This window comes from Bactrocera latifrons, unplaced genomic scaffold, assembly GCF_001853355.1.
Source record: "Bactrocera latifrons isolate USDA-ARS-PBARC rearing strain unplaced genomic scaffold, ASM185335v1 scaffold_217, whole genome shotgun sequence".
Taxonomy (NCBI): domain Eukaryota; kingdom Metazoa; phylum Arthropoda; class Insecta; order Diptera; family Tephritidae; genus Bactrocera; species Bactrocera latifrons.
In genome coordinates this window covers 435,783-463,377 of record NW_017535708.1, presented here as the reverse complement: position 1 = coordinate 463,377, position 27,595 = coordinate 435,783, and the positions used below count along the sequence as shown (strand labels likewise).

Sequence of the window (27,595 nt, the reverse complement as noted above, 5' to 3'; positions counted from 1 at the left end):
TTTTTTTTCAATTTTTAATATTTTTTTCAATATTAATTTAAGCTCTTGTATTGATATTCTCAAATTAGCTTAGTGAAACAGAACAAAGCTCCCTTGTGTGGGGAAAAACATAACACACAATCGACAAAACGTGCGTGTTTTTAATTTTTAAGCTTAACAGTGGGATTTAAATTATATAAAGAACGTAAACATAAAAAAATAGGCTAATTCACTTGTTAAAAGCTATTAATTGAGGCRTATGTGAGTGTCATGTCCTCTTGTTTGGTATACTAGGGTGTGTCCAAAATTGTATCGTTAGTGAAAATAGTTCTAAAAAAGTGATGAGCATGAAATAAAAACTAGAATCTTTATGTATTACTGAGAAATCCACCAAAGCTGGGCATAAGCGAATGCTGACTAAATAAAGCAACTGTGAGTGGTAGATTACGCTAATATTGTTGAGAAAAGTTTGTTAAAGACAAAACTCCGAAAAGGGTCCACAAAATAAAATTCAAGCCTAGGTTTAGCTACTAGTTGTTTATGCTTAAAACAAAATAAAAAAATATATGAAAACTAAAGTTTAGGTTCATTTTACATCTCACACTTAAATATATAAATATGTATGCACACATACTTACATATATACATTTCCGCTGATTGTTATGTTTCAATGTAATAAAGAAGCTAGTGCAATACTTAGACTAAATCGTATACATACATACATGCTTATGGTACAACCCACCACTGGGGATGTACAAAAACAAAATCTAAGAAAAAATTAGTTTTAGTTTTTTTAACTTTAATATTTTTAATATAAAAGAGAATTACAGTCGTTTTTTAGTCAATATTATATTAAATCAGTTGTTACTATATACTAATTACACACATACATACATATATGTATAAAAAAGCATATACAAAAACATATAAACACACATATAAAATACAAAATAATTGAAATATAATTCTGCATAGAACATTTAACTTTTGTCTGCATGTCATTGATGTTAATTGAAACAAAACCAAAAACAAACAGTAAGTAACAAATGCTATGGCACTTTCGAAAAAGTATATTTTAGGAAAAATATTGTGAAGTGAGCGTGTCAGACTGTAAGCATGAAGTTGTGTTAAATAATCAAAAGTCGGGACAAAAATATTTATTATGCTAAGTAAGTAGTGTTGTTGTAAAGTAATGCAACTCATGTGCAGGGCTGCAAATAATGCAGTAAAAAGTAATTAAATCRGCATTTAAAATAAATTTTATTTTTATTTTATTTTATTATCCCTAAAAACTTAATTAAAATCAATTTTAATTTTTTTTATTATAATTTGCAATAATCAATCATTAAGAATTTAAATTTTATTAATTTCATAATTTCAGCGTTTCACCTAGCGTTAATTTTTCCTAATTTATATCATCAAATTTGAAAATTAAGGTATTCTCAATTCTTAATCCAAAACATCTTGGTTTTCAAATTTTAACTTTTATTGCHAAAAATTAATTTTCAATTTACAAAAAAAAGCCAAATTTTTCTAAAGGAAATTTAATTCAGGCTAATTTTTAATTTTTTTAATAGAAATATTTCAACATTTTATTGACGAAACTTTAATGTTTATATTCAGAAAGTAAAAAAATATACAATAAAAACATATAGCACTTATTTATATAATTTTTAATTGAATATGAATAAAAAACCGACTCTTAATTATTTGACATTTATTTTAACGAGGCAACATATTAAAATGAATTCGTTGAAATATAAAACTATTTCAATTAATGGAAGCAGCAGTCATTTAAAATTAATTGATACTTTATGTAAAACAAATGCATACCTGAGTATTGTGAAATAAATGTATATCTTATGAAAAACAAAATAAAATCAAGTAAAAAAGTCTTATTTATTTATAGTGTTCTTGCAGGACGCTTAAAATTATATATAYTACACATTTATTTACCCGCATACAAACTAAATAATATACTTAGAAGTATGCTTGAGGTGCAGCTGTACAGAAATGTTGATTTACTTACAAATTATTAATATATATTTATATTATATTTTTTAACCAAACTTTTTTTTACTCAAGCTAAAGTTAATTATATATGTATATATAATCTTTATTTTTTTAGAGTTCAACAAATTTCGACGCTTTCATATTGACTCTAATCTATTGTCATAAGGTGTCTAATAATAGTTGCGCAATCTCACATTTGTGATACAAAGTTAAGTAACTAACCCGTTATAAGTACACATTATTGTGAGTTATGATTTAATATTTGTCTAATTAGTTTGAGGCAAGTATTATGCAATTTTTTAGAAAAACAAAGAATAATAAAAAAGAATAGTTGGCATATAGTAAATACAAAATACTATCGGGGATAAGGAACGAGCTGTGGTGAATACTTGAATTCAAAAATCTCTGGTTACACAGCTTTTATACAATAATTATATTATCAGTTATTTTATGATATGAATTTTATATTATATAACAGTGGATTTTTTATAACAATTTTATAATATTTTATATATTTACATCCTTTCTCCTTCCTTTGCTTCTTTCGACTTGAGAATTAATTAGACTATATGGTAAAGCCGAATTTTGTCTAAGCCAAAACAATTTTTCGAAAGATTGAGCCACACCGAAATTCTAAATTGAGCAAAGTTTACGGTCGAAATATTTTGCTTCGAATTTCGGTATTGAGATCAAAGTGGAAATTTTTAACTTCGAATTTCGAAACTAAGCAAAGTTCATAGTCGAAATATTTTACTTCGATATTGAGATAAAAGTGGAAATCTTTCATTTCGAAATTAAGTAATTAATTATGTCGAAATTTTTGACTTCGAATTTCGAAATTGAGTGATGGTAAGTTKAATTTTCGCCTTCGAGTTTCGAATTTGAACAAAGAACATAATCGAAATATCTATCTTCGAATATCAAACTCAGAAAAGATCAAAATCGAAATATTTAGTTGGAAATTTTACTTCGAATTTCGAAATTGATTGAAGATAAAGTCTAAATATTCGACTTCGAATTTCGAAATTGAACAAAGAACATAATCGAAATGTTCGACTTCAAATTTGAGCAACTGTCAGAGACAGATTTTCGTAAAAAAAAATTCTGCCATACAAGATGCACTGAAAATATTAAAAACTTTTGAAATACGATGAAAACTTGGATGATGCCCATATTCTAACTTTTTTACTAACGTACATACTACAAAAAATATAACATTTTCAATATGTTTAACTTCGAAATTCGAAGTCAAATGTATCGATTTTGACGTTTACTTCGAAAAACGGAGAAATTACTTTTTTACTTACGACTCAATCTGTAGCAAACAAAAAATTGGCTTGACCCCACACCCAGCCAAGTGTTGTACAGTGTAAAGCATAGTGACTACATTGTACAGCTCAGTTTCGGTTTCATTAACTTTTACCACTACATTGTACTTATTGTTCACTTTGTTTTGTTGTTGTAGCGACTGTTGTTACTTCTTTGGTTGTTGCTGTTGTTGTAGCTTCTGTTGCAGCGGTGTTTGTTTTAGAAACTTTGATTTTAGGAATTACAGTTCTATGCATATCATCCATGCAGTTGGGACTAAGCTCATGATAGAGCTTACGTTCACGCGCCGAGGATAAAAGGCTACGCCAAGCCGGSACTGTCTACAAAATTGTGTAAAAATTGTTTGTACAAGGTTAATATTTAGCTTAAAAGAATATTTTTAGATACATTYTATAATTTTAGATCAAAACTAACGAAATCATCAGAGATATAGCAGTGGATTTCAACATGTCTTACACTATATAGTACTATATACTATAGTAGAACGTTTGGTCTACTCAGTTTGGTCTACTCAGGCGATGGTAGTAGCCTTGCATAATACAAATTTTGGCTGCTATACTCGCGCTATCCGCCATACAAAATTGTGTTATAAGGACATACTAGAAATTTTGGTCTACTCAAGGACATACACTATTGGAAAAGCAGATGTTGGTGATACAGACAACGTGATTTGTTTATCCCCCTTCTGAATTAATAGATAATAGATTACTTAACACTAATTCTTATTTACCTCCAAGTTTTTAAAGTTTCCACATAATATAAGGCACTTCTTTGGACGTGTCAACGCCACATTCAAACGCTGATAATTGGCCAAAAACCCTATACCAGTGGTACGCGCATTCGATATAATAATAACATCGCGCTCCATACCCTGGTACGAGTCAATGGTGTTCACCATCACATTCGAATAACCAGCCGTACTGAAATTCGTAAAATAGATATTTTTTAAATTATATTGCAATTAATAGAATGTGAAACGCTTACCGCAACGCTTTTTCTAAGGCAACTCGCTGTTGCGCATATGGTGTTATCACACCATACGTATTGTACTTCATGGGTATGTAACCATCCAGCGTCTTCACCAGACGTGCCACAAACTGTGCTTCCAGCTCGTTAGCGATTTGACCACGATGACAGTTATCGTTCTGCGTATAAGTCAGATTAAGCACTGAAAATGGTTTTAACGGCGTTTTGAATTGATGCGTTTTGGCATCATCGATCAACTCATTTTTGTAGAAATACGAATTGGGCCATTTGCAGATTTCCGGATGCATGCGATACTGTGTTTGTAAGCTAAAAATAATATCCGTGCTCTCTAAGCTGCTGACATTTTTGCCTTTATCGGCATTTGCGACGGTTTTCAGCGTGACCGATTCTATGCAACGCTGGATACGTGTGAAAAGTGACGTGCCCAGGCCAAAATCGGATGCTTTCTGTAATGTTTAATGAAATATATGCGTTTTTATTGGGCGACAAGAGAATATATACGGTGATGATCATACCTTTGATAGCACCGTAGCTGGCAATTGTTGCGTATCACCGACAAGCACCAATGTATTGATGCCAAACTTGAGCGGCATTAGGGTCCACGGTTCCGTACATTGCGTCGCCTCGTCAATAATGCAGGCATCGAAATAATTTACGTATCTGTGAATTTGTGGTATATAACAAACAAGAAACAGGTAAGATAGGACTAAGCTCGGGTGTTAAGGAACATTTTATGCTCTTGCAACTTGCAAGAATCATARAGCGGGATATCCGATTTTTATCTATTTTTGCCAGTAACTTTTTCTGCTAACTGTCACATAGTAAAAAATGTTTCCGGGGTTCCATTAAGGTACCTTACACACAAACACCAAACATATGGATCAAAGTCACCAGGATGTTCGAAAATCCTGATATTACTTATATGGGAGCTAGGTCAACTTGTTGCCGAATTTTATCCATTTTAGACAAAGAGATACAATTTTATGAGTAAAAAAGGCTCTCTCATTTTCATTGAGATAACTCACATCTTGACCGATATACATATGTAAGCGGTATGAAGTCACCCGAAAGTTCGAAAATCTTTATATTAGGTATATGCGAAGCTCAGGAAAGTATAGAGGTAAGGTGACATACTTTAAAGGAATTAATCCGAGTTTCCTTGGTTTCGCCCTGTATGTACATAAGAATGAGAAGAAGTCATGATATGTGATTAAAGGGTGGTTCCGATAAATAAATAGCTGCTTGGGAGGAAAAGAACGATATCTCCAAAAACTGAGWGACTAATTCGCGTATGTACAGACAGACAACGGACAGGGCTAAATCTGCTCAGCTCATCACGCTGATCATATATATTTAAAAGAGTCTTCCACGKTTGCTTCTGGGTGTTACAAACTTAGTGGTAAACCCAAATACCCGCCTCAGCGTATAAATATATTCATAAAGAWGAACATACTTGGATAATTTCACACAGCTGGACAGCGTCGTGCACACCACATTCGCATGCTTCAAATGCCAATTGTACAAGCTATTCTCATCCTCGGGCCGCAAAACGCCATTCACAATATTACGCATTAATTGTATTTGCCGCTGCTTCTCCAGTAAGACCTCCTCCTGCACGGTGTTTTTCACGTTATTCATCTTCATGTGTTCGATGTCGGCTTCGATTTKTAAAATTTCATTGCGCAAATATTCTTTTATATCGACTTTATGATCGATTTGCAGATTTTTGCAGATCGCTTTCAGTTTCCGTATTTGATTGCGTTCAATAATCTTTGGTAAAGTAGCATGTCGTACTTTGGGATTGATGCGCTCCAACAAGCCGAAACGTATTAATCGGAACATTTTATCYGGTGACTTTGTTTGACTCATATCGAAGAGCTTCTCAGCGATAACATCAACAGCGGCATTGCTCTGCGCACAAACCAACACCTTTTGGTCGAGTATGCGCACCTCATTGCCGTACAGCAATTGATGCACCAAATTCGCAATGACACAGGACTTACCAGTGCCAGGCGGCCCCTGTATTAGCGTTATATTCGGTGTCGGTTCGGTGGCATGCCGATAGGTGCGTAGTAAAACATGCTTTTGGCGATGGTTTAGTTCGTCACAACCGTTATATTGTGTATTGCATTTCGGATATGGTTTTATTTTGCACAATTCCATTGGATCCAGTATTTGCTTTAGCAGCGGCGATTGCTCCAATTGATAGACGGCGTTAAACGCACCAAATTCGACACGCACAATATCGACCATCGGCCGCACTGTAATTGGATTTTTGAGGTTCGCACGTAAGTCTTCTAAATCGGCTAACTCTTTGGCCAGCACTTCAWATACGATGGTGACATTGCTGAAACCTGAGGAATAGAAAAAGCAGGATTTATTATTTATTTATTTACATCTTATTTGCATATAGTATATCTCTATAAAAAAAATATATGTATAGTATATGTCCGAACAGAATGCAACATTGAACAATCCCGCAAGTTGTAAGGTTTAAGGAAGTATGCAACATCGAGAAGAAAACATCTACGTGATGATCTGAGTCAATTTAGCCGTATCCCTTGTTGTTGTTGTATCGGCAAAAAAATATTTCTGAAGAAATTTCGTGCCAAGTTGACAGTTCTGGAACGGATAAAAATACGGGTCCGTACCGGTTATTTAGACCCGACTGTCCAGGGAACGGTCATGTCCGTTTGTACGTATGGCAGTTGTTGTTGTTGTAGCGGCAAAATTTTGCCGATTTGGCATACGTATATGCTGTATATATGGGAACTAGTAACTCAGTTTTTGAGATTTTGATCGGAAATCATGCAAACACCCAAAAAGGTGCCAGTGTCATGCGGAAACTCATTACAGGAAGGACATATACAGGATACGTCGGGGTATATTTTGGAAAAGTAGGAGTTTAACCTACGACAGTATCCAGAACGAAGCTGTGCAATAGTCATTCTAATTTCTCGCGGCAACTCGAACTCTTCGTCCGACCTGTGAAAGGTATTATAGCTTCGTGGCAGCCCAAGTTAGCATTTCTTCTTGTTTTAATGCAATTTTGTACAAACGTCTTTATGAGAGTTTAAGACTCGTTACCAACAAAATATTTCAATTTCAACCGAAATTATTAGGTTTTGTAAATACATACACATATAAAAAATACTGTTATTTTATTGGCACATACCCACACGCTTAGACGACATGTAAGCGAACGTCTTAAATTTGCCCCATTCCAAAACGACAAGTTCACATTTTGTGTCCGAATTATTTACGCCAGTACAACGACCCAATATGATATAACGATCCAAATATGGAGTGACTTGATCGGCGGCAAGAGTAAACGGCTTGGCTTTGCAACGAGTATTATCACGTTCCAACATGCTGATAAATTCTAATTTCATTAACGGTATAATTATGCTGGAAAATATAAAAGGCAAGCATAATTTAAAATATGTCAATTTTGCTAATGCAATGGCAACTATGTTTTAGTTAATAACGGTGGTGATTTTATTGTTGGACAAAAATAAATTTTGACGTTAATTAAAGACACAAAATTGTTAAAATGCATCAGCAAAATTTTGTATTGATTGTATAAAAAAATTACCTTTTATAATGATTGAATGAGTTAAATTGATTTGGCATTGGCAACAAAATATCACTGGCAGCATCCACTTGAGCATTACGATTGATCAGCCACTCATTGCTCCAACCCAATATTTGCGATATTATTTGTGCGGTTTTATCGATCATGGCATATGTTTGACGCACCATTTGCGCACGATCCGCACAAGTCGGACTGGGCAGTATATCTTTGCAATCCACACGCTTATTCGCGCCACTCACACGTTCGATATAGTGGATAATTGGCGTTTCATTGAAACGTACATGCTTCTTTGGACGCTCCGCATTGGCATTACGATACACCACATCTATGAGGCACGAGCGATGATTTGTGATTTTTTGCAATAGTTGTTGATTCATGCGAGATTCGGTATAATTTTTTTGCATGGAAGCAAATGTAATTTTATTACTTCTACGCACTGCTGCATTAAGCGGTTTCGCTGTTTCGACTGTTGTGGTCGCATTCCTATTCTCATCCAGCGAAGATGAACGTGACACGGACTTAACACTACCGCTACTCGATAAACGACGACGAATGATTTGATCGACTTTTTTCATTTCCTGCGCAAATGCGTCTACAATTGTTGTGTGATTTGGTTTGGGAATTGCCGCCGTTACAGCAGTGGAAGCTGGTGTGGACTCTGTTGCAGTTGTTGTTGTTACATCGCTGCATGGTCGTTTTGTTTTTGGTATTCTATAAGTGTTGGTAAATTTCTTAGGTGCACTAATGTCCTCTGCAAGCAGCGCACCACGATTGGTTGCGGTGATTTTCACCTTGGCCTTCTTCTTCTCCACACCTTCGAGGTCAGTCGTGGAATGTTTTCGCTTCAGCAAGGCTTCCTTTGACGAATCTGCTAATTGCTTGTCGGCAATTTCTTTTAATTTTTCCTTGCGTGATTCTTTTATCTTACGCTTCTTCTCGCTCTCTCTACGGCGCTCATCGCTTGGCTTCTCAAGCCACTTTCGCTTTAATTCATCTCTATATCGCTCATCTCGGTATTGACCTTTGATCTCGCGCATTTTCTTGTGTATTTCCTTTGGCATTGTGGGTCGTATTTCTGCGGAGACGCCTCTATGCTTACCCTTGTGTATGGGCAAACAAGGTGCATCGATTACTGATGGCGGGTGGTGCAGGCGTTTAACTGGCTTAACCAAGCCCCTTTTATCATGCCTTTCCTTCTCTTTGCCATCACTGCTCGAAATTCGTTCATTGCGCTGCGCACTTTTACTACTAGTAGCCGCCTCAGCATCTAAAATGTTAATAATTAAAAAACAAGAAAAAAATGTTAACTTCGGTTCTAACAAAAACTATAATACCCCTCCCAGGAACATTTTATATCACATAAGAGGACGTAAAAATTGTTTCCTGATTTTGATGGGTCAGTTTGTTAGGCTCTGCGTTGCACGCTGATCATTTATGGATATGTAGTTTTGTATGGTCTCCGAAGGTTGCTTCTGGGTGTTATAAACTTTGTTAGATAGCTGATAATCTTACCTGTTGGCGCTTCAGTTGATTCACTACTTGATTTTCTTTCCAACTGCGTTTTCTTCAGATGTTCTTTTACAATGTGTTTCTTTTGTTGTTGTAACAATTGCTTGCTGCTCCCGGCATCATAATTTGTAACATCGGAATGCATCAGGCTACGTGCAAGCTCTGACGAATTGACGTCGTTTTTAATTTCACCATTTTTTTTAGCCAGCGTAGCCACTACGTCATCTACAAGTTCTTCATTGAAAAAGTCAAGGTCATCGCTTTCATACATTAGTTCATGTTCTTCCTTTTTAACATTATCATCGGAGTCGTCTCCCTTATCATGTTGAAAATCAAAAACCTGAGAAAATACATTAGTACATTCTGAATTGCCCAAAGATAAACTACAGCCTATACCGAAAGCCCACCTGTGACATATTCATTTTTTGTGACAGCAACTTCGTACTCCAATCGGAAACTTTGTGTTCGAACTCTTCATCGTAATACTCATCATCGTCGTCTATCGTAATCCATACGTCATTTTCTATTTCGTTACTTTTGGCTTTAGCTTTGGTTGAAATCACTTTGGAATCGGGCGAATCGTCATCAATAGGCTCTTTCTTTATCTGTATATTTGCAAAATCATCTGGACAATTATCTTTGTGGACATCATATGCTGGCTCGTCTTCAACAGCCAAATCTTCCTCACTATGATCACACATCATTTCAGATTTGATGTCGTTTATTAGAATTTGTGAGAACAGCATATCATCATCCATATCAACAAAAGCGGCCAATTCTTCAGCAGTATTTACAGAATCTTCCTTTTCTTTTTCCACGTTTTGTTCATCGATATTTACACTCCTTTGTTCATCCACTGAATTTTTGGAGCTGTTTAGTGAATTGTCAAACAAATTTGGACTCTTTTGACCGGTTGTACATGTGCTATCATCAGCCTGCTTTCCTTTTTCAACATTCTCTTTGCTATTCGTTGTTTTTTTTGTTGTATGTGCTTCTTTTGCATCGGCCGGCACTAGCTCACCGAAGCACTCTACGTTTTGTGCAATATGGCCTTCGTCATCCTCATTATCACTTAGTAAGTCGATAGTGTCACCATTGCAAAGTGGTTTATCCAGCGCTTTATCATCATTAAGCTTTTTATATACCAATGGGTTAATGGCTTTTACACTCTGCAGTATGACCTCATCAGTGCCACCAAATATATCCACCACATTTTCATAGCAGGAATTTACAAACTCTCGTTTTATATCAGGTGCTATTGGCTCATGTATGACAACTTTTTCGTTGGTTAGTTGAGTGGACGATGCGTTATCTTTCTTATCTGTCATTGTTCCAGAAGCTGAAGCTGAAGCCGTCGGTTTATTTGAAGAGCTGGTTTTCGAAAGCACCGGATCTGGTTTATTAAAAATATTTTCGTCATCGGTTTCTTTACTTTTGTCTTTGCTACTTGCACTCTCTTCAGTTATTTTCTTCTCCTCCTTGTTAGGAAGAACTTTGTCCTCCTCGTCGTCACTCAAAACAATTACATCACCGTAATAAAGCATCGGTACTTTGGACAACGGCGTCGAAATTTTTAAATTGTCATTGGGTTTTCTAATGTTTGTTAATGAATCCTCGGTTTTAACGCTAGGTAACAATGATGATGACATTTCCGCTGCGGTAGTTGACACGTTGGGGCACTTAGGTTCATCTTTTTTAACTTCTTGTACGATATTTGAATTTTCGTTTGTAGATTCTCCATCTACAACTATGACTTGAGTTGCTTCAATTCCTATCGGTTCTTTGAAAAGAGTTGTTACTTTAGGCATTGGCGCATATATGAGTTTATATATTGGATGTTTGAGGCTCGGTTCTGTATCATCCGTTACGCCTATTCCAATACAGTCGTTTGCTTTTAGCTGGATCTCACTATTATGTACTTTACTGCCATTCACAAAGGTTCCATTTATAGAGCCCTAAACAAATATATATTAATTACATTGTCATTGTTTGATTCTTATTACAATAACTCAACTCACCAAATCCTTTAGTACGATTTTCTCATCAATATCCACAGTAATTTCCGCGTGTTTTCGTGAAACATAATGAGAATCTAGAATACATATAGCCGATCCCGGTGTTCGTCCAACTGCAGTGACGCCAATATAAAGTCTTATACGATCGCCTATCACTTTACGCTCCAAAAACCAGGAGGATAGCACACGATTGCTCCGATCCGCCATAGTATTCTATCTCCTTACAACCGTTGCCGTTACGTATTGCCAATAGATATTGTTTCCGCTCCTATTTTTGTCATTAGGGGTTCTTCTTTATTAAATAAAACGCTATTTTATTATTTACCAATATTTCCTCCATAAACTTTTAATTGAAATATGATAATAAAACTCCATGGTGTAAACGCAACCCTTCATACAAAAAAAAATAATAAATTCAACATAGGCTCTTCCTCTTATTCAAGAAATGTTCACAATGATTATACAGGGGATGGAAATATATATCAGTTTTATTGAATTTTATAGCATATTTAAAATTATACTTAAAAAAAATTAAATAAAAAAATGTTTGCTCCCGATAACTGCTAACTCATTCGAAAATAAAAATCATATGCCTCTTGATAAAGAAATTAAGAACAAATGATTGTAGTGTTGGTTTCAACAGTGGAACTGATCTTTACGGTACGTCATTAATTGTCAGTAAAAAGTTTGAGTGATGAATGAATATCAACATTTTTTAAATGTACAGTGATTGTGAAATAAAGTACTATATTCAGCTTTGTTTATACAAATTCAATAAAAAATGAAATGAAATACGTGTATCTGGTTCTATTAAAATAAGTGTTTTCATATTAAGTAAGAATTGCAACAGTAGCAGCTAAATTTCGAATAGCAAATTATCGGCGGCAGTCAATGGAGCGCCTATTTCAAGGACAGTGCATTTTTAGTGGAATAGCGTTTCAGGGAAGTATTTGAAAAGTAAAAAAAAACATTTACTGAAATATTCGGAATTACTTTCTTATAAAGTGTACCGGATACGCAGTTTTCGATTCCGCCCCAAATTTTGTATATATTTTAATTATTTAAATTTAATTAAGATACGCACACTAAATTATCAATGATGGATTATCAATTATTCGATTTCATTAATTTATTTATAATGAATTTCCGCTCAATTTTATTATAATTTATTCATATGTATATTTGCATTAATTATTTAAAAAGTTTACGATAAAATGTAGAAAAGCTAATTCAATTGTAATACAATACAATGAGATTCTCCAATAGGATAAGGATTCACTTAAATAGTAAATAGCTACATATATAAATATAATAATGAAGATATTGCGCAATATACATACATAGATATCACTCTAAAGTGCTTTTTAGATATATTCACAATGTCCTTTAACATAATTCATAAGTAAATTAGATTGATTATTTAAAATTACCAGTCATTTCAATAAAACGCTTACATTATTATAATGACCGATATTTAAAAAGTTTTAGTACATCTAATTATTTAGTATTATTATGTAAATGCAAAGTTACTACGTTTTCAATTCATTATTGGCAAATTTCCAATTTTTTCCTTTACAACATCGAGAAGAATATAAATGCAATTGAACATTTATGGTGTTACACACAGTCAGTGCTTATTTTGTTGCGGCTGCTTCGGCTTCCTCTTGACTTTTGGTCTTTAGAAACATTTCGGAAGGGCCAACCTGCTGTATAGCTATTATGCGCTCCTTCTTCTCTACTTCTGGCGGTGGTGGTGGTGATGGTACACGCACAGTCAACGCACCGTCCGAAGATAATGTCGATACAATACTCTCCTCATCATAACCCTTGGGTAGTACATAGCGACGTTTAAACTGACGCGAAATATGACCATGTTCATCTTCACGTTCTTCGTGTTTGCCCTCAATCACTAATGAATCATCAACGATTTTCACGGTTAGATCTTCCGGTTTGAATAGACCAACATCCAGGTGCACTTCGAAGCCATTCTTTCCATAACGATTAACTACATTACCTTCGGTGCTATGCTTAGCTGCCACTAGGTGATGAGCATGCGGGCCCAAACGTGCAATTAAACCCAAAGTACCTAAATCCAATGGATGATGTTGGCGTTCATGTAAACGTCGATAAATATGATTTGGATACAAATCGTGATTATAATATGGAGCCGAGTCCAAGCTCAAGACAAATGGTGGTATATTCCGGATTGGCATTTTTCACAAATTATTATTTATACTATGTACCCCGTTTAGTTTTATACTATTTTTCAGTAAAATGAAACGCAATGGTAATACACCCAACTCACTTGGAATTTCCACGAAGATTACTTGAAAAATGCATACAGCATGGGCATTTATACTTGCGCAGGAATTGTTTGGTGAGCGAACTCTCAGACGACAGGCAAGAGCGAGTATTTCAGCATTTAATGCATCAGTTTTCTACAAAATTCTCGCAACTACGTTGTATTAATAATATTATTGAGCAATTCAGCACCTTTGGGGTGTAAAAAGGAGGACAGGTGCGGACTGCACTTTAAAAAGCTACTCATTCGAATCTATTTCATGCTCAATTATTCTCACTGCTGTGTTTTCAATCTACTCCATCCTTTTTCGCTTGTATGTATATATGTATGTGTTCAGCTACTTCTGGGTAAATATGTATGTACATACATACCTAATTTATGGAAGCAATTTAATTAAGAATGTTTTCCTTTCAATCGCATAAATAAAATTTGGCTTAGCGTCGCTTAAATTCTAATTGTTTTTATGAAGTTCGTCTTTACAACATACATATGTATGTATGTATGTGTTTAGATAAATATAATTACGCATAGTACGTACATACATATGTATGTATCTATTATTTGTGTAGACACATTAATCACAAACTTGCCATTTATGTATGTACATACATATGTATGTATGTGTTCCAGAGCCTTCCACAATAAATCTACACTTTTTTAATTTTGTACCATTGAGAAAAAGCCTGCTAACAATGCAAGGAAGTACGACGATAGTATGAGCATAATTTCATTTTTTCGTACCCAGAAGGAAACGTTGGAGACCATATAAAATATATGTAAATRATCAGAGTAACAAGCTGATTTAGCCACGTTCGACAGTGCGTCTGCCGATATATACTACTTCAATTTTGGACACATCCTTTTCCAACAAAGAGCACGTTTTGCACCGATCTAAAATAACAGCGAGTAATTACTGTAACGTAGAACCGGCTGTCGTGRCAATATTGCCGATATAGAACCACTATAGCAGGTAGCCAACTGAACRATCAGAATTAAGTTCTTGTATGGAAAGCTTTTTCATTGGACGATATATAGCATTCTTCCATTTAAGAAGCTATACAAAAAAAAGTTRTCAAAAATAAGTCTCTATAATCAAGCGGAATTCCTAATCAACACTATATTTTACAACCACAGACAACAACAAAAATTTTTTATATTTCTATATTCTAAAAGTATTTTTTAGTAAATGAATGCACTCGATATTAATTTAAATAATATTATTACGAACATATTAATCAGCAAAAAACTTATAATACTACATGGATAATCAATATAAATATGAATGAGAATGTACTGCATTTTTGACAGCACGCTATTCCAATTTGTTTGTTTCTTCACAAAAGTAGTATTTATCGAAAATACAACGTATTACTACTTATAAAAGCGTTCGCACATATGGAATGAATAAATTGTGTATGAAGTCYTTTTGCAATCACTGTCTGTCTACAGCCATTTACTTCTGCTCGGCGTCTCCATTGGCATCGCCAATTTTTTCCTCCGTATTATGTTTGACATTCAAATGAGCCGGACCGGTTTGTTGAATTTGTACAACACGCTCATTAGATTTTTCTTCTTGTGGCTTTGGAGCGCTAACTGTGAGGACGCCGTCGGATGAAAGCGTTGAAATGACTCTATCGGCATCATAGTCCTTCGGTAGCGCATATCGCCGTACGAAGTGTCGTGAAATGTAACCATGTTCATCCTCACGTTCTTCATGTTTGCCCTCAATAATAATGCTATTATCAACTACTTTTACAGTCAGCTCACTGGGCTTGAACTGTGCCACATCCATGCACACTTGTAGGCCATCTTTACCTACTGGAGATAAACGGCTTTCGCCCTGCTGCGCCCGGCGACTGAGAGCTCGTTCGCCCAAGCGATTTACCAAACCCAAAGGCAGCGAATAGCCAACAAGATTGTTAGCAGCTGGCTCRTGTCGATGATGGTGATGGCGGTGAATATGATGTGGATGCAAACCTAATCCGAAATCGTTGCCATAGTACAGCGGATTATAGCTYTCGCGATCCAATTCATCAATTAAGTTCAATAGAATGGGCAAACTTGACATTTTCGTTTATTTTCAAGTTAAAATAACTTAATATTAGCTTCAATTTTAAGATAACTCTTGCGCAAATCCGCTGATTATAATCAATTCCTTTGCTCGCTTGAGAAAAACTGATGTGGATTCAACGTTCGCTTGCCTTTTATACGCTTGAAATTTGTGTATGCTTGAAATTACTCGTAAATTCTCGAAAAATTAAAATCCAATAAGCAAAGATAATAGAGAATAATGTAAGTTTGCTTCTCTTTTAAAAAGAGATTGAGTTTGATGTTAAGTGAGTAGAGAACTTAAGAGTAAATTGTGTATGTGGGAGCATATAGTATATGCGAGAGTTTTCATAAGCAAATAATAATTATTTATAATTAGTATTCCACTTATTTATTCTGATAGCATAGATACTGATAGGAAWATGATAAATCAAGTTCAAAGAGTATATTTAATAAATTACAGTATTGTTCAATTCATATTGAAAATTATTTCAGGTGCATAAATTTATTAAAAATTCTCCTTAATGTACTTACATTTCTACACTATAATGACCGGTTCACATACATCTTTCCTCGCTTTTGCTTACTTCATAACAAAGCATCTCTTCATCAAAACCTTTTTTATTTCACTTCACATTTGGAGAAAGATTTACATACAAGTAAACATTTYTTTCAGTTAGTAGAAACTGCAAAGGCAATAAAGTATGATTTTTTTAAGTGAACAAATCTTAATATTAATTATCATTGTAAATAAGTCCAATAACAAATATTGCCTACCAACCAAATTACCAAGGGCAAATGAAGTTACCGATTTTGGTGCAATCGGACAAAACGGCAACGTATTGCAGAGTACGCATTCAAAGCCAAGCCGAGCGCAAAACTCACGAATGCGAGAAATAAGCTGGGAGAAAGTGGAAGCTGACCGAAGCTGAACGTAAAGTTGTTCAACGCAATAAACCAGTACTAAAGGGTTTTCAGCGCTGACTCGCGTTGAAATTGCGCGTATTATTCAGTTGATTTTAATGCAATTCGTGAATATATGTATGTGATATTGAGCACAAATATGGATATTAGCTTATTGATAAGTGAAGTTTTTGCTCGCCCTGCTCTATGGGATCGAAAAAATAAAAATTATCACAATAGACAACTGGTTGAACATCTATGGAAATCAGTTGCAAGAGAAATGAATTTAAAGAGTAAGTATTAATTCAATTTATTGTAGGCATACAACATTTAATATTATATTTCTTTATTCTTATTTTTCAGAGGAAGAGGTGAAGAAAAAATGGAAGTATATTCGCGATCAATTTCGAGCTGAATTACGTAAAATTTCCGTTCCAGTATCTGCTGATCGTTCTAATATGGAATCAGATTTTAATTCGAAGTGGCTTTACTTTAAGCAACTATTATTTTTAAAAGACCAAATGAAGCACCGAGAACTGAACGGTAATTTACAGAAAATAAGTACTATTCCGGATGAAAGTGGTAACGAAGATTCACTCGAAGTAAATGATGATATAAGTAGTTGGAATATGTCTCAAGTCGAAGACACGGACGATACCTGCGATAAATTTGAATTCAATATTCCGCCTCCAACGAAAAAGAAACTTTTAAGCCAGACGAAGAATACTTCGCGCCAGTTGGAAATTGAAAAACGTAAATTATTCATGCTCGAAAAGAAACACTCCGAAAAAAAAGAGCGAGATGAGGATCAGGCCTTTTTCGAGTCTCTTCTRCCGCATATCCGTAAATTGGAACCCGAAGCTAAATTGTTATGTCGAATGGATATTCAAAATATTGTATATAATCATGTATACCAAAAATATAAAAAATATCCAATAGTTGGCACAAACACGCAAACACCAYTTTTAAAGGATAATTTGCAATAAGCAGTTGTAACTTCACCCATCGGCAATTCTTCAGGACCCAATGTATTTACTTTGGATTTAACGCCAAACTCTATTACTTCAATTAAAATTCATATGTATGTAAACGTATTATACTTTTGTCTTTTGTTTGAATGTAATTGTCTGTATAATGTGAGATAAATTAATAATTTTACTAAAATTTATATATCTCACTTTACAGTTACTATTAGTCTTTCACTTAGCGTTATTGATATTCTTGTAAAATGACTCCAAGTTTATTTTGGTTTCAACATTAATCACATGTTTCGATGTTCATATGAATATATTGAGAAAACATTGCTGATAATACACCAAATTATCCCGTTTTTTATTTATGGAATGCTTTTCAAACTCTGTCTTAAAACAATATTTAGCACAAAGCTGGAAGCGAAATCTACTAAYCAAGACCCTGTGCAAACATCTGACCATGAAAATTAAGGAAAACACGAAATGTGTATTTTTTTTTGTAATAAAAGAGTGGTATTTATTTCCTTCAGTACAAACTATATTAAGAATGCAAAAAGCTAATTAATTAATACTCCGAATGTAACAACTAAACTCTAGACCCGCTCGAGGATAGGTGTATGCGTGTATGTTTYAAGGAATGTGTTGATGATTTGATCGAAGTGGCGGATGTTTAATTCTTCTTCTCTTCTTTGCCATTCTCCTTAACGTTCAGGTGTGCCGGACCAGTTTGTTGTATTTGTACATGACGTTCATTAGACTTGTCTTCCAATTGCGGCTTTGGCGCCATAACTGTCAGTACACCATCTGATGAAAGCGATGACATCACTTTATTGGGATCATATCCCTTGGGCAGCGAGTAGCGGCGAAGAAAATGACGAGATATGTAACCATGGTCATCCTCACGTTCTTCATGTTTGCCCTCCACAACAATGCTATTGTCTACAACTCGTACATTCAATTCACTGGGTTTGAAATGGGCGACATCCATAGACACCTGGAAACCATCTTTGCCCACCAGCGGTGAAATTGCTCTCTCTGGTTTACCCAAGGCTAATTGCCGGCTCATGGGCCAATGGTAGGTTTGATGATAGTATGGAGAAATCGCCGTGGTGAGACGGTCCATGTCGTTAATTAAACCCAATATTGCTGGAATTGTAGCCATTTTCTTGATTCTAGATTTGAAAATTTTCCCAAAATTAAATCGATTCTAAAAATTTTCACCGAAACAGGCAAGTTGAGTATGTTTGCAGCAAATACTGTTTGTTACGCTTCTGTTGAATGTTTGTATACAACTGTTGTTCGTACACGGGCAATTTTCCGGTATTTATACTTTTCGCGGCGCCATCAAAAATTCAGCTATGTTAACTGTGGTCATGGTTGAAAAGTAGCGTATACATGCTATCTTGATAGAAAGGGCCATCGACCGTAGAAGCAGTATAGAAAGTTCCGGTAAATTCTGCGTAGCCAATAAATTCTAGAAAAGTAAGAGTGAATCATTCACAGCGTGCGCTTAATAAAGAGGACATGCGGTGTAGCRTGTGAGAGTTCAATCTCTTATTTAGAATTTTCTACAAGACTTTTGGAGAATTAGTTTCTTCAGTATGCTCATTGTATGTCGATATAATTTTTTAAAGCTTCTTGARTAAATGTGTTTCGTATTTAAATAGGCAGGTGTAATTTTATGATGCAAAAAATGGGTAACATTTTATTGAATAGYTTATTAGAGAAAATTCTTATTCAACAAATACATATTGAACCATGGAAACATTTTCGCAAGTACTCACCACAATGGGAAGAAAGCTACAGAAGAGAGTTCAGAATAGCGAAATTTACAGAGAATACAACATTTATTGAGTCAGTATTGKGAGTAAACATTGAGATTTAACTGGAGCTCTCTTTTGATGTATAGCGGAGTGTTCGTAAGGTATAGAAAAAACCTTAAATTTGCAATAAACGGTGTGCAAAAATTTTAAGGACTTTTTTAGCGGAATGCATGCATTATATGTTTTCTTTGTATATCTACAAATGACAATTTTAACCAAATTTAGTACATATTTTTTCCTAGCCTCCAAGGATTATCTGTGGTTATGGTCCTTATCAAGCAAGACGTCTTCAAAAAATTAGATAAGAATTAATTTGTATGAAAAAAAAGAAGAAATCGCATTACCCCTTCAATATTTTGGATTGAGTAGCAAATGAGACATCCTTCTACACATTAGTCGAAAATGTGGCACCCCGAATACGATCAGCAGTTCCGTTAGAAATATAACTTGTGTCTAAAATTTGTGTGTTCAATTCTATCAACAAGGTGTATTCCAAAGTAAACAGGACTTTTTGAATCAAACGCCCCCTGGTGGGGCTATCTATATGTCGACTATTCGTTCTGTTTTTTGAAGGCCTGYTTACTTTGGAACGCACCTTATATTACCCCAATTATTTCCTAAATTTATATACTATTTAATTGAACTGGTTTCTTGTGAAGACTGTGACGGAAAAGGCGGATASTCTATATAGACATATTATTTCCACTTTTATATGAGATAACAGCTTGAACAGCGGTGATTCGATTAAGTTATGTCCGTCTGTCTGTTGTTGTTGTTGTTGTAACGGCAGAATTCTGCCGAGTTGACAGTCCTTGGCCGGATGAAAATCCGGGTCCGTTCCGGTTTTCGTAGACCCGACTGTCCGTCTGTCTGTCTGTTTGTATGCTGTATACATACTGAGTATATATGTACGTACTAGCGAACTAGCCCCTCAGTTTTTAAGAYATCGATCTGTGGTTTTTTGTACGGTCTTTTGCTCCCAAGACCCTAGTCATTTGTCGGAGTCGCTGATATCGGACTGCTATAACATACATATGTAAATATATATTCTTGTATGAAAAGCTTTTTTATTTTACAAGATGCCTTAACGAGTAAATTACAATATCCCAGAAAATGTTTAAATATCAGAGAACTAAACACATACATACATATCGTCACCTGAAATGCAAAATAACGTATAGTCCAAAAATTCTAAATTGAGCGTCTTATTGATTACGATAAATTACATACATACATACATATGTCCAACATTTGCAGGTTCAGCGCTCAGATATATGTAAATCAGTTTTAAGCAATATTAAAAATTTTTTTTCACTCGTCGTGTTTCATTCAAGCCACTGTAAATTTCCGAAAATGTTGTTACGTTATTTTGCATTTCAGGTAACGATATACTACATACATACATATAGCTGCCATGCAAACTGACCGAAAATAATCAAAATCAAGTTCTATTTTTTTGATAAAATTAGTTCTCCCAAGTGTGCATTAAATTTCATCACAAATGTGCTTTCTATAGTACACCAATAAAATGTAAAATAATTAACAATATTTTCACAACAATTCATTCCCTAGCATCATCTACTCGCTCACACAGATGTTACTCTCCTAGCAACACTAAAAATGTTTTAATATTCTCTCTTACTTTTAAAGAACAATTCTTTTTGCGGCCAGCTCTACACTTTTCGCGAATTTTCTTTTGCAATGGTCACTCACTTTATTCATGTGGTGTTATTGTTTACACAAATTCTAGTAAAAGCGAGAATGAACATGAAAGAGTAGACCAAAGAGCGCGATTTAAAGCGCAGACGCGAGAGTAATGTACGAGAACTGATAACAGCGCCACACTGTCAGAAAAGTATAAAAGCCAAAGGTTCTTTGGTGCAACTCCAGTGAAAAGTTGAAAAATCAAATTTGAAGTCAAAAGTGATTTCGAAAAAGCAAAGAAAATATTTTTCTATAATATAACAATCGAAGTGAATATCTTAAATTTGTAGTAAAAATGCGTCCACTTCCACAATTATGGCGTATGGCTGAGGAAATGCAGCGTTTGGCTTTTCCACGCCGATCACCATTTTCGGCATTTTACGATGACTTCTTCAACACGCCGTTCACCTATTCACCATGGAGTCGTTTAAGTCGTCTACAACAGGACTTACAAAACCAGGTTGAACCAAAGTTGGGCAAAGAAGGCTATCAAGTGTCGTTGGATGTTGCGCAATTTAAACCCAACGAATTAACAGTTAAAGTGGTGGACAACAATGTGGTCGTAGAGGGAAAATATGAGGGGCGTGAAGACGAACACGGTTTCATTTCGAAACATTTCGTTCGCAGTTTTAGTCTGCCCAGTGGTTTCAAAGCCGATCAGGCCATTTCAACACTTTCATCGGATGGCATACTAACGGTTAATGTACCAAAACCTGCTGGTTTGGAGGATAACGCGGCAGAACGTGTGATTCCTATTCAACAGACCGGTCCAGCACACTTGAATGTGAAGGAGAATCCACCAGTGGAGAATAAGAGTGCTGATGAGAAGGATAAAAAGTGAACGAGATTTTTGTTTTAAGTGTTTCCAACGAAATTCAAGCAAATTTATATAGATGTATCGTTATAGACTGTTATTAGTTGTTTACGAATAAAAAGAAGACTGCAAATCATAATATTTATCTTTTTTTTTTATATAAAACAGTGACATTTTCGAAACAATGTGTCCAATTTAGTTGCTAGAATGGGTGGCAAYCAATTTTGAAAGGATCCGATTTCCAAGATCCTGGACTATCGGGTATAATTACTGCGAATCCTTTTTCGCTTATGGTAGGGACAAATAACGGGAAGACRTCAGGATTAACTTTGACATCTCTTATAATTGTTTTAGTATCTCTTAATATAATTTGAGATATGTATCTATCTTAACGAAATTATATGAATACCATAAGCTCGGCATAATTCAATTTGAAATTATTGACGAAAGTCCATTGATATGTCGTTTCCTTTACTCCAAAAGGACTTTCGAACCACCGTGTATTCTAGTAGCTATAATACAGGCTGATCAAATATAACTCAACGCCATTTGAGAGTTTCGACGTCATATTCATAAACGTATGTATGTATGTCTCGTCACCACTAGTTATGCGTTTGATAAATGTAGAGTCCTCAGATTTGTTGTCAAACATCTCTTGTTTATGTTATGATTTTATGACTTTTCCAGTCCTCGAAACACTTTTCATAAGCACTTTTGGGATCTTCGATCGACTGAAAACAGGCTCCACGGAGCGGCAATTTCAATTTAAGGAACTAGAAAAAATCAAGCAGAGCGAAATCTGTTGAATACGGTGGTTGATTATTATTCATTGCGTTTTTGGCTTTGAATTCGGACATAATCGTACTCTTTTTGAAAAAAAAAATCAGCTTTATCCGGAGGAATCGAGCAAGCTCGCGTTATATACGCAAAACATCCACCAAAGTCATTCGAACGAATTCGCGGGAAATGTCGAGTTCTCTTGCCTCTCTAACACTTGCCTGACGATTTTCATGCACCATATCCTTCACTTTTTAAATTTTTCCATCCGTTGAAGAGATCGAAGTTTGTCCAGAACGCGGCATGTTTTCAACGATATCTCGACAGTCTTTGAAAGCGCTGTACGATTTTGCACACGAAATTTTGTTAGAAATACAATAAATATACATTGTAAAAATCGCAATCCCACCAACAAGTAAATTTTTGAAATATCATTTCCTCGAGGAATTTTTTGTCCGAATGTACATACATACATATGTATGTATAGTATATGTACGCCACTATGCATAGTACGTCATCAAACTTTAGACCTCAATTTATTACTGTTGGTATTTATAGTTAGGATAATAGTTTTACAGTTATAAATAAGTTTTAATTCGTATATTAAATGCCTCATAGAGGATTTATTGCAATTTCGAAAATATTCTCCGCAATGCATTCAGTTCCGATATGAGCAAAAAAGTATCAAAAATAGTTTGACCTTGATTTTGAAATTTCTTCCGCTGCAAATATATACACACATACATACAATGTATATGTATTTAATACATACATATTGTAAACAATCTGGCATCAAAGAACCATCCTATCGGAAAACCTAACTTTGCACAAACATTTTTAGATTCTGAATTGTGTGTGATTATGTACTTATGTACATAAACCAAGAAATAAACTGAACTTTGCTTGCACCGAAGCTATAAAACACTTCACAAATAAAATACGTTCTATACAACAACTTGGTCTTGATAGGTCAGTTTRYATGACAGCTATATGCTATAGTAGTCCAAAAGAACCAATTTATTCGAATATTGTTGCTTTGGACAATAATTCATACCAAATTTCAGAAAGATAAGGGTTAGATTTGATCTATCGGTTTGTATGGCAGCTACATAGTATATGCTATAGTTATACGCCTTGGGAAGTAATACATGCAAAATTGTGTGAGGATTTTTCACCAATTAAAAAAACTATGCCCATAAGGACTCGATTTTAACTGGTTTGTTTGTACGATGCATTGTATATGCATTGCTATCAACTTCTCGGAGAGAAAAGAGCTGATGGAACTCGCCCTCTATACAGACATAGCGGGCATGGCTAAACCAACTCAGCTACTATCCAAGGTATTCTTCTGTGTGAAAAAAATTAATAAACCCTTTGCAGGGAATACAAATCCGTTATATATGTGTGTCACAATTCAAAAATTTTACAGCTCATCAGTTCAGCAACATAAAAATTTCCTACTTAGTCTGTACTTTGACAAATTTTATGAGCATTTCACTTGCACTTACACAACAACAATAACACGTGCATCGGCACGAATATATAAATAGCTCTTGTTGATGATTAATTTATTTCACTTTTGTACTTATTAACAACTTGAAGGTGTTTACAATTCTAATTAAACTATATTTCACTTGTTTCTCTTGCACCTGTGTGAGCAAATGGTTTGGCATGCATTTGTATTTTTTTTTTTTCTGTCACTCAATCGAATCATATTCATTTCCAGGGCAATGCCAATTTACCCGTTTCATGCACCCGCACCAAGCGTTCATTCGGCGTATAGTACTTAGTCGGCGGTGGAGGTGGTGCTTTGATGGTCAAAATGCCATCAGAGGACAGATTCGAAATCACATCGTTGGCATTGAAACCGCGTGGCAGTAGGTATTTACGTATAAAATGACGTTCCACAAGTCCATTGCCATCGTTTCGCTTCTCATGATTGCCCTGCACGATCACATAGTCATCGTTGGTCTTCACCACAATCTCGTGCGGCTTAAATTGACGCACATCAATGTCCACTTGAAAACCCTTCTCGTCCACATGCACCCGCTCGCCCGCATAGTAATTCTCCCAACGCATCGGATAACGCCAGTCCAGCATTGAGGATTGTATCAACTGATTGCGTACGCGACGCGTAACCAAGTCGTCCAGTGGACACAGCAGCCGCTGCGTTTCGGGCCACCACAAGCGCGTATCGTCCCAGTGGTAGGGGTATAGATGAAAATCGTATGGTGGATAGTAACGTGAGCGGTCGAGTTCACGCGCGTAACTGCCATACGTGGTTGGCACGAGCGTCATTTTTTCCGTTTGCTTTTATTTGATTTTGATGAATTGAACTTTAAATTGAAATACTTGTTAGTCCTCTGCCAGCATTTAAATTTATAAAATTTTTGTTAGTAAAATTTGGCCTTTTATACTCTGCAACCTGGCGTCTTCTCATTGCACTTTGCGTCCGACGTCATTGCYATGAATTTGGGTTGGCGCTGAAAGGGCCTGTAGGAAAGGTGGCAGTTSATGAATGAGTAAAATTATTTTTCTATATTATGAATATTTCCATGATAACCGACCAACTCTATTTGATTTTCCACATYGGATGACTATATCATATGGCTGTCATACAAACTGATCGACCAGAATCAAGTTCTTGTAAAAAGTCTTTTGCATTTTGAACTCAATACGAATGTATACCCTATTTTCGAATTATTCGAAAACTAAYGTGTATCTCAAATCTTAATCCGAAATTGATTCGAGCTTCGAAAAGTTTACGCGAAATTATGCTCCTCAGCACATTTTCGTATTTCGAAATTAATTTTCGAATAAATATTCAAAAACTGAAAAAAGTATTAACTAATCGGGTACCCACGCTATAACTCGATACGATTGGTAACCGTATTTTCGCATAACCAAACGAAAAACATACGCTTCATTTATCTCTCTCTGCGGAATTTTCATATGAAATCAAAAGTTCAGTTTAAAAAATATTCGCATAAATTGCTAGTGTAATATAATCCATTTTCCGCAAATTCAAAAATAATTAGTTTCATAAAATTCAAAAATATTATTTTTAACCGTAAATGTTATAGAATACTTAGAAAATTCGGAAACGTAAGTAAATTTGCTTCTAGACGTCGTCTATTCGGTCGAATATTATCCAATAATGAATGCTAAGTCTYAAGATGGGTGATGGTGTTGCGAATGGTACTCACAGTAGGCCGATAATGTTGACCATGAGTTGAGCGAAGCGCGCGAAACATATCTTTTACAGAACGTGAATTTTTATAATAAATTTGGACGATTTATGAACGGTGTTCAGGCTTAAGGCAATTGAAAAAATTACCTCTACATGGATCACCCGTTATCTATGATAAAATTGAAAATTCTTACTACTGATTAATTCATAATTTTTAGAAAAAAGTAGCTTGTCGTAAGAATTATTACATAATATGTTTGAGAGTTCGATATTTATGTTTAACATCATTACTTAAGGAAACGTAAGCGGCGCAGATTTCGCAGCTGCCAGTTAGCAATGATTCATCCGGGAAGAACACAGTCGTTAACGTATGTAATATAAGGGCACTTTGCCATCGCACAAGGAAAGTATTTACGAAAATAGAAAACGAAAGTAAAAGGAAAATAAATAATTAGGTATACATATGTATGTATGTCTGTATATGTATGTATATGGAGTTAAAATTAAGGAAGAGTGCATGTGCCTTAGTATGCCTGCACATAAGTATACATACATATTATATATAGTATATACTTTTATTTCAGCCTGAGAATAAACTCAAACAAATTAATAGAAAAATTAAAAAAAAATTTATTCTTTATGAAAAAAATAAATTAATTAAATTTAATATTATTATATAATTGAAACTTATTTAAAGATATTTATTTATAATTTAATTGAAACACATTTCATTTTTTGAGATTACGTTTATTTTTATTGTGTATCCAGTACCACAGAATATAGCGTACATCATCATAGTAGTTATCATCATTATCGCCATAGTCATTATTAGCATTGCAATTTTGCTTATTATAAGTATTTTCTTTAATTTCTCTCAATCTTCGCTAATCCTCTGTTAATGCGTTTTTATTTTCTTTTAAATATTTTTTTAAATTTGTTTTCTTTGTTTTTAATTCTCAATATATGTACTTCTTTAATATCAATATTTGAATCTCTCTGCGCGYTCTCTTTTTTTAATAGTTTGTTTTTCTGTTTATGTATATGTGATGTTAGCGGCATTTTTTTCTTGTTTTTACTGCATTTATTATTCATTTTCATTTGCTGCTGTTACAGCTGTTTTCATTTAAATTCTGTTTTCATGCATGCATACACATACATGCATACATAAAATCGTATACATATATTTGTATAGATATATGCATAAATGTATAAAGAAAAGGGTAAAAGCAAAATAAATGCGTATAGGTTTGCTAATGAATGTAATTAACAAATGGCAAGTACGCGGAGTTAATTGAGTTAATTTTTCCAAATAAAATGGAAAAAAATAGTAAAAATATTAAACTATTTTTGATTTACGTTTTATGGTACAGTATATAGTTTGATAGATATAAAAAATTTAAAAATCATAAAATTAATAATTTTTTGTTTTAATTAAAAAATATTTTAAAAAGTATTTAATTATTACAGAAAATTATTGATGAAATAATAAAAGTGTAACAGAAATAGTATAAATTGTTTATTATACAAGAAAGTAATGAAACGTTGGAACTAAAATACAAATAAATCAAATAAGAGAAGATATATTATAGACATAACTAAAAAGAAGAATAATAAAATAAATAAAAAAATAATTGT

The 27,595-nt window shown here is 34.5% G+C and overlaps 7 protein-coding genes across 7 annotated transcripts; 2 read left to right on the top strand and 5 right to left on the bottom strand.

Moving 5' to 3' along the window:
• Window positions 1–1,859: 1,859 nt before the first annotated feature.
• LOC108968472 lies at window positions 1,860–11,811 on the bottom strand. The gene is made up of 11 exons (XM_018932523.1): window positions 11,753–11,811; window positions 11,431–11,695; window positions 9,820–11,367; window positions 9,416–9,752; window positions 7,904–9,170; window positions 7,484–7,716; window positions 5,762–6,662; window positions 4,824–4,968; window positions 4,306–4,754; window positions 4,052–4,241; window positions 1,860–3,641 (listed from the first exon to the last, which is right to left on the bottom strand). The coding sequence occupies exons 2-11, from the start codon at window positions 11,632–11,634 to the stop codon at window positions 3,429–3,431; spliced, it is 5,487 nt and encodes a 1,828-aa protein (XP_018788068.1). The 5' UTR covers window positions 11,635–11,695; window positions 11,753–11,811; the 3' UTR covers window positions 1,860–3,428.
• Window positions 11,812–12,990: 1,179 nt separating this feature from the next.
• LOC108968463 (heat shock protein 67B3) lies at window positions 12,991–13,763 on the bottom strand. Its single transcript, XM_018932513.1, has one exon. It carries the CDS (start codon window positions 13,638–13,640, stop codon window positions 13,062–13,064), a length of 579 nt encoding a protein of 192 aa, XP_018788058.1. The 5' UTR covers window positions 13,641–13,763; the 3' UTR covers window positions 12,991–13,061.
• Window positions 13,764–14,929: 1,166 nt separating this feature from the next.
• Window positions 14,930–15,925, bottom strand: LOC108968460 (heat shock protein 23-like). Its single transcript, XM_018932511.1, has one exon. The coding sequence runs from the start codon at window positions 15,795–15,797 to the stop codon at window positions 15,183–15,185; it is 615 nt and encodes a 204-aa protein (XP_018788056.1). The 5' UTR covers window positions 15,798–15,925; the 3' UTR covers window positions 14,930–15,182.
• Window positions 15,926–16,341: 416 nt separating this feature from the next.
• LOC108968459 lies at window positions 16,342–17,775 on the top strand. Its single transcript, XM_018932510.1, has 2 exons — window positions 16,342–16,974; window positions 17,045–17,775. Exons 1-2 carry the CDS (start codon window positions 16,818–16,820, stop codon window positions 17,665–17,667), a joined length of 780 nt encoding a protein of 259 aa, XP_018788055.1. The 5' UTR covers window positions 16,342–16,817; the 3' UTR covers window positions 17,668–17,775.
• A 365-nt stretch (window positions 17,776–18,140) lies between these two features.
• Window positions 18,141–18,956, bottom strand: LOC108968465 (heat shock protein 23-like). Its single transcript, XM_018932515.1, has one exon. It carries the CDS (start codon window positions 18,812–18,814, stop codon window positions 18,323–18,325), a length of 492 nt encoding a protein of 163 aa, XP_018788060.1. The 5' UTR covers window positions 18,815–18,956; the 3' UTR covers window positions 18,141–18,322.
• A 2,403-nt stretch (window positions 18,957–21,359) lies between these two features.
• On the top strand, window positions 21,360–22,132 carry LOC108968464 (heat shock protein 23-like). Its single transcript, XM_018932514.1, has one exon. It carries the CDS (start codon window positions 21,475–21,477, stop codon window positions 22,018–22,020), a length of 546 nt encoding a protein of 181 aa, XP_018788059.1. The 5' UTR covers window positions 21,360–21,474; the 3' UTR covers window positions 22,021–22,132.
• Window positions 22,133–24,313: 2,181 nt separating this feature from the next.
• Window positions 24,314–25,135, bottom strand: LOC108968461 (heat shock protein 27). Its single transcript, XM_018932512.1, has one exon. The coding sequence runs from the start codon at window positions 25,066–25,068 to the stop codon at window positions 24,487–24,489; it is 582 nt and encodes a 193-aa protein (XP_018788057.1). The 5' UTR covers window positions 25,069–25,135; the 3' UTR covers window positions 24,314–24,486.
• Between the last annotated feature and the right edge of the window lie 2,460 nt (window positions 25,136–27,595).